Below are 15,483 nucleotides of genomic sequence, written 5' to 3'. Positions count from 1 at the left end.
AGTGAGTGCTCAGATTTTACTCTTAACATTATTTAAACCCTTTCATTTAAGTGTATGGAGAATAGGCTAGGGGGACTTCCCTTCTGTATTCTTTTTTGTCCCAACAGTATAATAAATGTTCACATTATTTCCACAGAGCATAGTTAAATTTATTTACTGCTCCCTAGATGATTAAGATTGTTTCTTTTGTCCCCCCTTAGGAACCTTGTGGTCATTTGAAGACCAGTTGCGAGGAGCAGATAAGAAGAAAGCCAGAGCAGTGGGCACAGTACCACACTCAGAAAGCACCTCTTGTCTCTTCAACTCTTCCTGTGGCAACACAGTCACCAACACCACCTTCTCCTCTATTCAGTGTAGACTTTCGCACTGATGTAAGAAAGAAAGGTTTTAATCACTTGATGTTGCAGGGACAGGTCAGACGACTGACTTCAGAGCACTCATTCAAGCTAGGGATAGCTGTGTTGGATATTTTGCATTGGTTTGGTGGCAGTTGAGTTTAATTCAATAAACATTGAGTATGTAAGCTCTATGGCCAGGCATTGTGACACTGAAGACTGCTAACAAATCACAGTCCTTTTCCACCAAGAATTCAAGTCTTTCCAGCACTATAGTTCTCCTTATTTTTATAGATTTTATTGATAAATAAGATTTATACCCACCATTTATTGAGCACTTACGTGGCCAGGCACTGTGCTAAGCATTTACATGTTATTTAATTCTTACAAAATCCTTAGGGGGCAGGTATTACCCATATTTTATAGGTTAGGAATCCTACTCAGAGAAGTTAAGTAATTTGCCCAAGTAATAAATTGAGCCTATAAATAGCTTGGATTTGAATTCTGGTCTGTCTGAGGCGTTTCTTCCCTACTTCACAAGAAGTGCAGAAATGACTATTATTCATGGTGTTTTAAATCACTGTTAAGTATTGTTCTTATCATTTCAAGACAGGTTTTGTACCAGGATTGTTTTAATGTACCCTGTTTTCCATACTGTTATATTTAGAGCAAACCGTTAATTTTTCTTTGATTCATCTGGTTTATTCCCTATCCCTAGATATACTAATATACATTTTTTTTCTAACCTTTTCATTAAATTTGCAAAATTTCAACATATGCAAAAAGAGAATAGTAATAAACTTCATGTATCCATTATACAGTTATCAACTCAGCCAATCTTGTTTCATTTGTAGCCCTTCTTCCTACTGATTTATTTTGAAATAATCCTGGAAGTAATCCTAGACATCATATTTTTCCATCCGTAACTGTTGAATTTTTAAAATAGACATATTTTTTTAAAAATCCTAGATAGCATATTTTTCCATCCATAAATTTGAATTTTTAAATTTATCTTCCCAGTCCCTTTGTCAGATCCCCAGGCTGGGAAGCCTGACCTGGGGCTCAGAATCTTCACAATAGTGGGAGAACTTCTTTGGTATTATTGTTAACCAGTTTGTGGGTCACTCATCTGGCTGGTATGGGATTTGGTTTCATTGTGATTGTACCCTTCCTACCACATCAGTGTGGTTTCTCCTTTGTCTTTGGACGTGTCAGGTATCTTTTTTTCATGGGTTCTAGCATCCTCCAGTCGATGTTTGTTTAACACCTAGTTGCAATTTCAGTGCTCTCGCAGGAGGAGATGAGCGCATGTCCTTCTACTCTGCCATCTTGAACCAATCCCGATCCAAATTTATCTCATCAAAATTAGACTTCTTCAAAGCAGCTAACCATCTTGAGAAGAGTGTTGCCACTTGCTTAATACGAAAATGTATTTCTATGTATGTGTTTATGTATGTGTGTGTTTTTTTTGCTTTTTTTCATTTTTTGGAGCACTTTGTACCATGTTAGAGGCATGCTGTAAATTGTTTTTTATTCTGGGTAGTGTCACTCTGGGGTTCCTTATGAATTCTTAAAGGACAAAGTGAAAAAGAGAAGGCATTCTGTTTCTGTTAAGATGTAATATAAATACGTACTATTTATAACTTTTTACAGTTTTTATATTAGTTATTGAATGTTTAATTATTCACTATAAAGTGCTGTGAATTCTATAATAGTTACTTTATATTAGTTACAAGTTTGTAATTTAAATTTCTTATCAATTGCCTTTGCTTTTATTTTTCGTTCTTTTTTTAACCAGTTCTCTGAAAATGTGAGTGGCACAAAATTTGAAGATGATCATCTTTCCCATTATTCTCCCTGGTCTTGTGGCACCATCGGTTCTTGTATAAATGCCATTGATTCAGAGCCCAGAGATGTGATTGCTAATTCAAATGCGGTATTAATGGTATGATTTGGGGGGCAAGGGTTATGCATGTTGATTCAAATTTTAGAATGATTGAAAGCTTTCGTCTTCATTTTGTTGCTATATACAGTAACTCATCTGTAAGCAGCAGATATATTTAGGTAAGTCTGAAATAAATTGCACCCAGTGTTTATTTTATTTTATTTTTTTCAGTGTTTAAATTATTTGAACATAGTGTTTTAAAAATAGATGTTGGGTTATGACTGAGATATACAGTTAATATTAAATTTACCAGAGAACCTAATTTCATGTTTTTTTTGAAAGCTTTTACTTGTATTATTAGCTGAAATAATTGCCCACGATCTATTTATTTTCTTCTGTTTATACAGGACCTGGACAGTGGGGATGTTAAGAGAAGAGTGCATTTATTTGAAACTCAGAGAAGGACAAAAGAAGAAGATCCAATAATTCCTTTTAGTGATGGACCCATCATCTCAAAATGGGGTGCGATTTCTAGATCTTCCCGTACTGGTTACCATACCACGGACCCTGTCCAGGCCACTGCTTCCCAAGGAAGTGCAACCAAGCCCATCAGTGTATCAGGTAATCCATATCATTAGTACTTCACCTGGTATGGTCTAGCACTGTGCTTTATAATTCTCACTCTGTTAGGTATAGAACATGTCTCTCCATTTAACAACCACTGTAAACCTAGAGTTAAACAGCTTAGCCAGGAGAGCATGGCTACTTAGATAAAAGTGGATTTTGGGGGGAAGGTATACATTCACATCTGCATCTAATTTTTCACTTTTCTGGTCATTGTTTCTTTCTACAGATTATGTACCTTATGTCAATGCTGTTGATTCAAGGTGGAGTTCATATGGTAATGAGGCTGCATCATCAGCACATTATATTGAACGGTAACGTTGCTCTTAATTCTTTAGGATTCTCTATTCTCAGACTTGTCTGTATTCCCAAAGTACAGATCGAAGTCCCAGTTATTCATGAACTGTGTTTTGCTAGTGTTAACTATATAATGAATTTCTGAAAAAAGTTTACATCTGGAATAATGATTGAAACTTTCAGGGTTGATCTGTTATGTAAAACATATATAGTATATAGTTATTATATAGTCATTACTTCTTTAGTTGCTTCATTTTGTAACAGTAAACAAATTTCTCTTTAAAGCGACAGATTCATTGTTACCGATTTATCTGGTCATAGAAAGCATTCCAGTACTGGAGACCTTTTGAGCATTGAACTTCAGCAGGTAGGCTCTGTGTCAGTCAGCTTTGAGTTTATTTTTAAAAAAAGAATGATGTTTAAAAGCTAAAGGCTGGAACCTGACTCTCTTTTTTTTCCCCTCTAGGCCAAGAGTAACTCATTGCTTCTTCAGAGGGAGGCCAATGCTCTGGCTATGCAACAGAAGTGGAATTCCCTGGATGAAGGCCGTCACCTCACATTAAATCTTCTAAGTAAGGAAATTGAACTGAGAAATGGAGAGGTAAGGACACTGACCCTCTCAGCTTCATCCCTGGTATATTTGCTGTTTGCTGCTGCTGCATGTTGTTTTATCCATTGTTTAGTGCATTTTATGCCATTACTTAGCATGGCTTTTTCTGGTAGATGATTGCTTTTAAAATTTAACAGTAGCAATAAAATTGTAATCCCAGATTTCTTTTCTTATATCAGTCATTGAGATTCGCATTTTCATTTAAAAGGTAAGCCCCAGTTTCCACAGATATGAAATCAGTATTTTTCTTAATTACAGAGTGATTATACAGAAGATGCAGCTGATACTAAGCCTGATAGGGATATTGAGTTAGAGCTGTCAGCACTTGATACTGATGAACCTGATGGACAAGGTGAACAGATTGAAGTAAGTACCACAATTAGATATCCAGGAGGCTTTACTCCACTGGAAATTAAAGTACACAACATGTTCCTCCCGAAGGATTAACATTTTATTTGCGTAGGAGATCCTGGACATACAGCTTGGTATCAGTTCTCAAAATGATCAGTTGCTGAATGGAACAGCAGTAGAGAATGGGCATCCAGTCCAGCAGCACCAAGAGGAGCCTCTGGAGCAGAAGAGACAGAGTTTAGGTGAAGACCGTGTGATTCTGTGAGTGTTAGACGTAAGATTCATAACCACTGGGCATAAGCCATGAATATTTAAAGAGAAATAGATACACCATTAAATTCATTTTTGATTTTATCCTATGAGGGGAAAACCTCATAGTAATAAGGCAATGATTTGGTCAGTCTGGATTTTTAGGAGAGCAGAGGTAAATTTGAACTGTCAAAGTGCTCCATGCTAGTAGCCTCAAACTTGCTTTTTATTGGGATCAATGTTTATTTTTATACTTGAGCATCAGAAGGATAAGATGGTTGGATGTCATCACTGACTCTGGACATGAGTTTAAGCAAACTCAGGGAGATAGTGAAGGACAGGGAGGCCTGGCATGCTGCAGCTCTTGGTGTCACAAAGAGTCAGACATGACTTAGCGACTGAACAACAATCAGGTTATACTTTCACTGTCTGACAGGCAAGCATCAAAACTACAAAATGCAGAATTAAAACCTAAATAAAGGGTTTCCCTTTAAAAAAATCATGTTAAGATATTCTCGATCGTTAGTATAATTACTGCCAAAAATATCGGTTTATCTTGAACTTGATAGTTTGTTGGCCTTAAACTAACCAATCTTCTAATTTTTTATTATAATTTTTCAAAAATGGGATTTTTTTTTAGTCACTAAAAAAAAAAGATATGCTGTTTCTAGGGGCTCTTAAAGTGTGTTATAGCTTTTTTTCAGCATGCATGGTTACTCCTAAAAGTTTTCGCTTAAAGCTAATTTGTTTTCAATGTCATTTGTTTTCTCCCAGGGAAGAGCAAAAAACAATTCTGCCGGTAACTTCTTGCTTTAGCCAGCCACTCCCAGTGTCCATCAGCAATGCGAGTGGCCTACCCATCACCACATCTGTCAGTGTTGGCAACCTCATTCTGAAAACTCATGTTATGTCTGAAGATAAAAACGACTTTTTAAAATCCGTTGCAAATGGGAAGATGGTTAATAGCTGAAAGGAGGTTCATCTTTCAAATTTGTGACCATACCATGGAAGCATTTACACTAGCTTTTTATATATATAATATATATTATATAATGTATATTTTTTTTAAAAAAAAGATATTCTGGGGGCATCCATTTCCTGTGGACTCTTTGATACTTTAAGCCCTCTTGCATTAGCATTATGAAAAAAAAGAAAATTTACTTTACTAGGGTAACACGTTCACTTTCCAGAAGTGATTGGAATTTGGACATTTAACTTAAGCTTCAAGCAGCTTTTTATGAGTTTGTAGCAATCCGGTGCAGTAACTGAGCCATTTCCTATTTTAAATGGCTTCTATAGAAAATTAACAACTCAGTTATTAAACTAGCAGGATCCTACAATGATACATCTAGTGAAAGTAGACTTAATTAACTTATTTATTTCTATTTTATGTTTCACTGAGAGAAGTTTCCATCTCATTCCAGCTGCTTTATTTATCTTTTTCATGGGACTTTGCATGGATTTTTTTTCCTCTTTTTTTTTTTTTTTTTAAATTTTGAAGAGTGGAGTTAGACGTTCTTACCATAGAATTTTACAGGGTTATATACTAGGTTTCTTTACTGCATTATATGTAGGAGTGTGGTGCAGTGCTTTTATCTGTAGCATTTAACTTTTTTTTCAGTTTTCCATTTTTCAAGAATAGTTTCTGCTTTGTTAATATTTATACACAGGCTACTTGTTGAAGTAAGTAATTAAATATATAACCAAGTGCCTAAGTCTTTCAGCTGATGTACTAGATATTAAATTCTCCTAAGTTATGCAGAATCGTTTTTACAATTTTGATAAATTATGCACTAATGTAATGGCAGTTTTTTAAAATGCAGATTTAAGCCTGTACATTATTGAATCTGATGACTTGGCAAAAGAATCAGGTGCTTTCAGCTTTTTGAGAAAACCCTGTATGTAGCGTTTGCACTGACTAACAAGATGGTATTGCTGGGTTTTTAATTTAATTAATTTGGATGTTCATTGCATTATCTTGGTTAAATATTGTTTATTGTTACTTCATGTTGGGGTTTAATTTTCTTTGTTTTCTGTTAGGTTGATAAGACTATGAACCATGTAATAATAGAATATTGGCTAACCTTTATTCATACTTAAAAACATGAATGATTGCTGCCCTGCTAAAATGTGACTGAAAAGTGTTTTGACTTGGCATCTGAAAGTATGCAGTATGTTCAACCAGCTGTGCTCCAGATTTGTGGGAGATATTTTACTGAAACCTAAATTTCAGTCAACATTTGAAAACAAAAGCTGGGCATTCCTTCCTGGTGATCTTACCTATAGTTTGTGTCTTTGTTTCCCCCCCCCCTTATTTCTTTAAGATTAGTTTGACTTTTATTATTATTTTTTAATTAACTTCTGTGAAGTTGTTTACTCTGAAAATTGTACTGGAATATTTTAAGCCAAGCTGATCTTTCACCAGGTGTACTGTATGTAAGGGCTTTTCCTGCTAGCAAGATGCTTAAACAGGATCATGTTATTGGTCGTCTGAGCTATTTAGTTGTTTTACAAAACCACAGCATTGTATCAGATAAGATTTTGATAAAAAGTTTTGTGCACATTTCCAGGGGCGGGAGGGTTGACATTTCCCTGAAATTTCTTGATCAGAATGAGTAAATACTGGTGTTTGATACCTGTCTTAATGAACATGCTCATAAGGTGACTGATAAGTTGTAAATATACCTGAGAAACAAAGGGGTAGTTTTGATATTCTGGTGTCAGTATGGAAGATCTTACACATTTATTTAATACTCAGATGTATGAAGATGTTTGTTTGTAGCATAACAGCACAGTAGCCTTGACTTAGTTTCCTTTGGTTAGTACTGTACCTTTTTGCCATGGCCAGTGCCCCTTTCCCTGCAAAGACATTTTATTTATTTCACTCTGTAACCTGAAATGAATAGGAACAAGAGTTTTAAACCATGTTACATTAACTTATTTCCAACATTATGAATTAGCCTAGGATATTACAGGAACGTGATTGTTATATAATTTATATCAGAACCTTTCTATAAAATATGCGCTTATTACATTTGAAATGCTTCCAATGTACTTTATTTGCTGTTTGTATTTCCAAAAAGGATATGCAAACCAGTATGTCTATTTCATGGATATTTAAATAGTGAGATCTTCCATGTTGAAGGTAATGTATTTTTTTTTAAGATTTTAAAATTGCTATTTTGTTACAAAATAGAGACCTATTAACAGTTTGAGAGCTCCTTATGTGCCCTCAGGGAAAGAACCCTCTGTGCAACAGAACTACGCAAAACATCTTCAGCACGTTCTGAGGGTGAATATATACTACATAAATTGATCTTGTGTATTTAACCTTATCTTTTTAATTTTAAAATTGAAGTTTTGAAACTTGGTTGTGCTCTGCTGGAGGGGGTTGGGATAAACTGCTTAGGTGTTTGCCTACTTGTCCAGTGAAATTACATTTGCATCAGTGTATGTATATACCTGCCAACTTTATTGGTATGTCTCAGAACACTTATATTAAAATAATGCTTGTCTTGCAGCAGGTGATCCCATAAAACAATAATTCCTTGTTCTTAAAAACTTACTCTCTTCCTCACTAACAGCATAGGAATTGTTTCTGTGTAGGGATGATTCTGTATTGCATCCTTTATGTAGTGACCATCTTCTGTTTCTCATGGCGTGAAGTAAATGTGTAGTAAAGACATTGGTTCTCTGCCACTTGAGAAGAAAGAGCAGTTTATCTGATCCTTCTTCTGAAAGGTACCTAACGGTATCATAGAGGAGAAAATCACAAATCAGACCTAGAGTGTGACTTTTATAGTGGGGTTATTCCCTGTCATTTGACCCTTTTACCAACATGTTCATGATGTACATATATTTGAAATCAAAAGATATAAAGCAATAGGAGAGGAAGTTTGTAATGTCAACTAAACTGCATATGTGGTGTGTGGTCTAATTAGGAAAAAGTAGTCTGAGGTCTGAAAAGTGGGAAAATGGTGGGAGGTTTTTGTTTTGTTTTGACTTTTTGTGTTTTGTAAAACTTCTGAGTCACATTCTGAAGTTCATGTGCCTCATTCAGATACTATGATGTAGCATCAGTAGTTCTTTCCTTATGGTCCCATCTCACCTCATGAATCCTGAGAAAGTTACTGAAGTATTTTGTCTAGTTGGTACCTGAACAAAGCAGATTCCTTTGCTTTCCTGCCATGACTTTCAATACCATCTCATAAACCAGCGTCATGCGTGAAAGTTGTGGATCGTAATTTTTAAGAGGAGGTACTTCGGTGGGTCAGTAGCACTGATACTTTTCCTAGTAGCTGTTTACTCTCAGAATAATAAATGAAACCTCCTATGCTAGAAATGAAATTTTCTATTTGTGTGGATCTGGTCACTTTCAACTCACATTTCAAGTTGATTCTAAGTTTATAAAGCACATCTCAGTTTTGTATGTTGCTTTGAGAAAATTACAGGATGCACAGTAATTTGTAGGAATTTAAAATGGGATCATTTAAACATTTGAAAATTTGTTTTAAAAACCATCTAGCTTGCTTGTACATTTTAGATGTTAAAGCCCTTGTTGTCTTGTTAACAGGCGTGGAGTTTGTAATGATCAGATTGAGCATGTGATTTCAGCTTTGAATCTGAATATTTCTTCCCTAGTTGCTAGATTCATTTTCTGAGCAGACTGTCACTAGTATTGGTGACTAATCATTCAAGGGGAAAGTTGCATTTGCAACTGTGTATTGCTTTTCTGGAAGAAATTTCCTTGTGTCTTAGTGAATGAAGAGTGTTGTTGGGATCACTTGCTGTAACTCCTACATAAGAACCCCTTCTGCAAGCAGAACACAAATGCACATGCTCAAGGAGTATCTCATCTTCTGAATAAATTGAATAAATTTGCTAGTCATTCCTTTATACTAGCGGTTTCTTTGTATCCCTTTGCTGGCAAGGGAATACAAGGAGTCAAGGCCACCAATCAGAACACCCCACATTTGAGTGGAGTCCTATTTTTACTCCAAGAGCAGTTATTCCCCGAAGTCTGAAATTGGCAGTTTTTTTCTTTTTTTAAATAAAAAAATTTTAAATCTCCTTAAACCAGTGGAACACAGACACTGGCTGCACTTAGTACTGCCAAAAGCCAAGGTCATTTGCATATATTCCATCAATCTGTCCAGAATTAGGCCTCACTTTATAACCCAAGGCATGGAAGTGCATGCATTCTCTTAGCTGGGCAAACAATTATACTGTAGTTGTGATACAACACATGTGGCTTTTATTTGTACTGCACATATCCACTGTACAGCCACTTGGGAGTATCGTGGTTAGCTTGCAGCAACTGCTGTCTGCATTTATACTGTTTATTGCATATTCTTTTCCCTGGAAGTGAAAGAGAAATGTTTTTTCTTGTTGCATTGATTACATTTTATAAATTTGCTTAGCTGGAAAGTTTGGGAAAAGAGGCCTGTTTGTCAATTGTACAACCGATTGTGAAGCTCTAGTGTGAATATTTTTACGTCTGTATTAGACATTTTCTTTGCAAATCTATTGTTCGATTGAAATGTAAATGAAATTAAAAGATGGTGTACACCCATCATGTAAAAAGCAGGCACCATCTCTAAGATGGATTTAATGCTCATTTTTAAGGCATATACTCAGCTTCTATTTAAAACTATAATTTAAAATAATTCTGTACAATGAAATGGGGAATATATATGGGAATAAATTCTATTCCATTTATTTCAATTTGAATTTTCCAAATTGTAATGTTTCCCTTTGTGCTATAGAAATAGGATTAAACAGGGGAAGGCTAGGATTCATAAGGCCTGTATATGGGGGGAGGGCAGAGATGGAACAATGAGGGTTGTGATGATAGTGAATAGCAAAGAGTGAATTCTGTGTGTTTTTGCTGTAGCACTGAAGTGAAGAGATATTAGCTTTGGCTGTTCACAGAATAGAGCATCATGATTTCCAGTGTTTGAGAGAAAATTGATGGAACAAGTTTGCAGTACTTGACATGTATTTGCATGCACAAAATAAAATTATTTGTCCACCTTAAAAGTTGTTTGTTTAGTATCAATATTAAGTTTATAGTGCATTTTAGTTACCTTGACTTCCTTGGCAAATTTTTTGGTTTCACCAAGCTACCAGGATACTCTTTGAGATTTAAATAATCACCTGCATCATGCATTCATCACTGGTAAGGATCTGAAAGAAGTAGATAGGCCAGGGAGGTTGAAATACTCCTTAATTCGATCAGTCACTTTATTCATTCAATGTAGAGTATTTTCTATATGGAAAATGAGGACATAGATAATGCCAGCAGTTCACAATCTAATGGAGAAAATAGACTAAATACACAAATAATGATTCTGAAATAGTGTATTAAAGAAGTATGAAGACTGTCCAGGGGGACCTCAGAATGTAACAGAATGGCCTCAGTGGATCAAGACACCATTTTTACTGGGCCTTGAATAGTTTTACTCATTGACTCAACTGATGAATTTTAACTCCCTGTCTGTGCTGGTCAGTAAGGTTGAATGTCAGTGAAACAAACTAGCCCTTTCTCTTGAAGCTCTCAGCGTGGAACATGGGAAAAATAAATCTGAATAACCAGCTCAGTGAGCTATTTTCTAGTATAAGGTATATGGAGACTCCAGAAGGGAAATGATGGGGTGAATGGTAGTGATAGTGAGCCAGAGGAATTGCTTCTTTGAGAAATTACCTCAGGCTAGACTTCACAGGCTGAATAATATTTCACCATCCAGACCTAAATGGGAGAAAACACCCAAGTACCTACTCTTACCTTCACACCAACCTACTCTGTATCCTAATAATCCTTCACTGTAAATATTATGAGCCTTGTTTTATATTTGAGATGTTAAACTTGCCCAAGACCTTATAACTAGAAAGTAATGGAGTCAGAATTCTGCTTCAAGTCTTATTCTACCTTCCAGAGGTGGTGATGGTTGGAACCTGTTGCAGCCATAAGTGTTAAACAGTGGAAGGAGTGTTTGAGGAATAGCTTAACCAACTCTTGGTGCACTTAATATGTTCCAGACACAGTTCTAAGTGCTATAGGTATAATATCATCTAGGACCATTATTTTCACCATTTTACAGATGAGAAAACTGAGGCAGAGATCTTAGAGAATTTGCCCACGGTCACATAGCTAGATGAGGTAATTGGAGACCTCTGTGAAGGACACTGAATACTAAAGAGACTGTTAGGGAGTCTTGGAAGTTAGATGATCTGATCCATTTGAGGTTTTAGATCACTTTGGCAGTAGTGTTAGGTGAAGCTGGAGATTGACCAGCAGGGAAGCAAGTCAACAGTCTAGGTAAGAAGGGTTTAGAGCATGGCCAAAGCAAGGATGGAGGAAAAGAGATGGATTTGAAAAGTAGAACATCTCCACATTGTCATGGATTAAATCTGGCTTAGAATCCCAGACCTCATTGCTGAAAACATCAGTATTTGTGAAATAGGTGATTTTGTATAAGCCCTGAAGTGATCACTGAGTCAGGAAGAAGGGAAAGAACCATGGATAGTTGACTCAAAGGAGAGGAAAGGAGAGGAAACTTAGTGAAGGAAATGAAATCCCAAGATGATTTTATTTTCTTTATAATTGACACCTATTGAAGTAATTATGCAGTTTAACAAAGACTTTTTTTTTTTTATAATTGAGAAGTCCATAGTGCAGTGGTTCCAAATTTACCTGTATATTGCAGTCACCTGGGTGTCTTTAAATAAATCCCAAAGCTCAGAACACACCCCAGACCAATTGAAACAATCTGAGGAGGTGGGATCAAGGCACTGGTACTTTTGAGGCTCCCCAGGTGTTGCCAGTGTGCAGAACGGTTGGGAACCACTGCCATCATGAATGAAATGGGTTTGGAGCCTGTCTTAGCCCAAGTGCATTTGATAAATATCCATCATCAAGTGTTCAGGCTCAGGTAGTTTACGGATAGACTCATGCAACAAATACATTTTTGAGAATCTTCTAAAAACTGGGCATTAGGGATACAGGATTGAATTAGTCCCTTACTTCATGAAACTTAGATTATAGTTTTAAGTTATGTGAACAGTTTTAGATAGGGCCATCTCCTGAACATCTTAACTAGATCTCTAGTAAATATCTCACAAAACCTGTCAGCCCTGCCTCCAAAATAGATACCCAGAATTTCACCACTTCTCACCACAGAGGTCCAAGTCACAGTTATCGCTCACCTGGACTGTGACAGCCTCCTGTTCTCCTTGCTTCTTGCCTCCCCTTCAGTTTGTTCTCCCCACAGCAGCTAGAGAAATCAGTTAAAATGTCAGCTTGATCTCTTCACTGTTGTGCCCAAAACCCTCCAAGTGCTGCTCATCTCACTCAGGGTGAAAGCCAGAGCCTTTTCTTTGATATTTTACTCACTGTGCTCCAGCCGCTTTGGCTACTGATTTCTTCAACAGGCCATCCAGGCCTGCTCCCATCGTAGGGCCTTTACCCATGCTGTCCCCTAAGGTTAGAAGGCTTTCCCGACCCCTGTCAGAATCTTCACTAGATCTCTCGCTTTCATCGGGTCTTTGCTTAAAAGTCAACCTCACTGAAAATGAGATGAAGAGTAATGGGGGTAGAGGGTCAGAGTGCTATTTAAAACATATTTTAACCCAAGAGACTGGATGAGATCAACTGAAGTTTTTTGCTAGTTTGTTTTTAAACTTGATATCCTGAAATAATTATAGATTCACAGGAATTTGCAAAAATAATAGAGTACCCATGTACTCTTCATACAGTTCCCCCAATGGTAGTCTCTTATGTAACTAGACTATAATACTAAAACCAGGAAATTGATGTTAGTCACAATCTATGGAACTTTTTCAAATTTCACCAGCTTTCACATGCATTCATTTTTGTGTGTGTGTTGTGTGTGTGTGTGTGTGTGTGTGTGTGTGTAGTTCTATTCAGTTTTATCACATGTAGGTCTGTGGAACCACCACAGTTCTTGATAACAACTGAAAAAAAAATTATTCTGTCATCTCAGTGGTCCCTCATGTGACCTATCCCTTTATATATATATAAGTGAAATTATGCAGAATGTACCCTTTTGAGATTGGCTTTGTTCATGCAGCCTAATTCCCCTGAAAACCATCCAAATTGCTGCATGTCTTAGTTTCTTCTTTTTATTGCTGAGTAAGTATACCATGGTATGGACATAGCACATTTTGTTTGAACATTCACCCATTTTAGAGCATTTGGGTGATTTTCTCACTATTACAAATAAAGCTGCTATGAACATTTGTGTACATGTCTTTGTGTGGACTTTTTTTTTTTTTTTTTCCTGTTTCTGAAGTATTTCTTGACCAAGTAGATTAGTGTACTTGATCTACTTCTGAAGGAAATGAATAAATTAAACTATATGGTTTTAACTTAAAAATGGACAAATTCCTAATTTACCAAAAGAGATACAGGATGAAAAAAGAAAACTGGAACAACTCTTATTAGTTACCTGTTATCACATAACAAGAGAATCCTCAAATTTAGTGGCTTAACACAACATTATTTCATAGTTTCCGTAGGTCAGGAGTCTGCACGTAACTTAGAGAAGTACCGTGCTCTGGATCTCTCTCACAACCTCAGTGTTGCAGTCTAGGTCTTAACTGGCTCTGTAGTCACCTTACGACTCTCCTGATCAAGGGTCTGCTTCCAAGCTCCCTCCGCTTATTGTTGGTAGGGTTCAGTTCCTCCTGAATGTTGGAATGATGCCTCAGCTTTTCACTGGCTGAAGCTTGGCCCTCAGTTTTCTGCCTCTTGAGCCTCTCTGTAGGGGAGATGACAATCAAATGGTAGCTTGGCTCAGCAGACCAAAAGAGCCCGGAATAAGTAGGGGGTGGGGCCAGGTGGCATGAGCTATAAAGAAGTCACAATTTTTTTTTTTTTGATAGGTAAGAAGTGGATTTATTTAGAGAGAAACACACTCCACAGATGATGTGGGCCATCTCAGAAGGGCAAGAGGCCTCAAAATAAGGCATGGTTAGTTTTTATGGGCTGTGTAATTTCATAGGCTAATAGGAGCATTATTCCAACTATTTTGGAAGGAGCAGTGAGGTCACAATCTTTCATAACCTAATCTTGGAAGCTTATTTAACTTATATGCAGAGTACATTATGCAAAATGCCAGGCTGGATGAAGCACAAGCTGGAATCAAATTGCCGGGAGAAACAGCAATAACCTCAGATATGCAGATGACACCATCCTTATGGCAGAAAGCGAAGAAGAACTAAAGAGCCTCTTAATGAAAGTGAAAGAGGAAAGTGAAAAAGTTGCCTTAAAAACTCAACATTCAAAAAACTAAGATCATGGCATCTGGTCCCATCACTTCATGGGAAATAGATGGGGAAACAACAGAAAACAGTGAGTGACTATTTTCTTGGGCTCCAAAATCACTGCAGATGGTGACTGCAGCTGTGAAATTAAAAGACACTTGCTCCTTGGAAGAAAAGCTATGACCAACCTAGATAGCATATTAAAAAGCAGAGATATTAAAGATCTGTTTGTGAAAGCTATGGTTTTTCCAGTAGTCATGTATGGCTGTGAGAGTTGGACTATAAAGAAAGCTGAGTGCTAAAGAATTGATCTTTTGAACTCTGTGGTGTTGGGGAAGACTTGTGAGAGTCTCTTGGACTGCAAGGAGATCAACCCAGGCCATCCTAAAGGAAATCAGTCCTGAATGTTCATTGGAAGGACTGATGCTGAAGCTGAAGTTCCAATACTTGGGCCACCTGATGCGAAGACCTGACTCCTTAGAAAAGACCTTGATGCTGGGAAAGATTGAAGTCAGGACGAGAAGGGGACGACAGAAGATGAGATGGTTGTACGGCATCACTGACGATGGACGTGAGTTTGAGCAAGCTCTGGGAGTTGGTGATGGACAGGGAAGCCTGGTGTGCTGCAGTCCGTGGGGTCGCAAGGACTCAACTGAATTGAACTGAACTGAATCTTGGAAGCAACATCCCATCAGTTTTGTCATTATTCCTTAGAAACAAATCACTAGGTCCAGACCACACTCAGGAACTGATATAGCTCCCAAAGACCCATACCTCCTGGTAATCATATTCTGGTGTGATCCCCTCACCTCTGTGTGCACCAGACCTGGTGACTCCTCTACTCCCAT

General features: G+C 37.1%; 1 protein-coding gene across 5 annotated transcripts in view; it reads left to right on the top strand.

Moving 5' to 3' along the window:
• Positions 1–10,390, top strand: part of RC3H2 (ring finger and CCCH-type domains 2) — a 59,806-nt gene extending 49,416 nt beyond the window's left edge. The window contains exons 13-21 of one of the 5 annotated variants that reach the window (XM_061433448.1): positions 201–371; positions 2,134–2,280; positions 2,628–2,841; positions 3,074–3,158; positions 3,427–3,508; positions 3,608–3,742; positions 4,010–4,117; positions 4,215–4,363; positions 5,126–10,390. In XM_061433448.1, the coding sequence (XP_061289432.1) occupies positions 201–371; positions 2,134–2,280; positions 2,628–2,841; positions 3,074–3,158; positions 3,427–3,508; positions 3,608–3,742; positions 4,010–4,117; positions 4,215–4,363; positions 5,126–5,321 (1,287 nt within the window). In that variant the 3' untranslated portion in view covers positions 5,322–10,390. Of the gene's footprint in view, positions 1–200; positions 372–2,133; positions 2,281–2,627; positions 2,842–3,073; positions 3,159–3,426; positions 3,509–3,607; positions 3,743–4,009; positions 4,118–4,192; positions 4,370–5,125 lie in introns of those variants that run through there. The other 4 variants (XM_061433450.1, XM_061433451.1, XM_061433449.1 and 1 more) reach the window with 4 other exon arrangements.
• Positions 10,391–15,483: the final 5,093 nt, after the last annotated feature.

The sequence above is a fragment of the Bos javanicus genome, chromosome 11 (assembly GCF_032452875.1).
Source record: "Bos javanicus breed banteng chromosome 11, ARS-OSU_banteng_1.0, whole genome shotgun sequence".
Taxonomy (NCBI): Eukaryota; Metazoa; Chordata; class Mammalia; order Artiodactyla; family Bovidae; genus Bos; species Bos javanicus.
The sequence above is the reverse complement of the archived record's forward strand: the minus strand, read 5'-3'. Positions and strand labels throughout refer to the sequence as shown.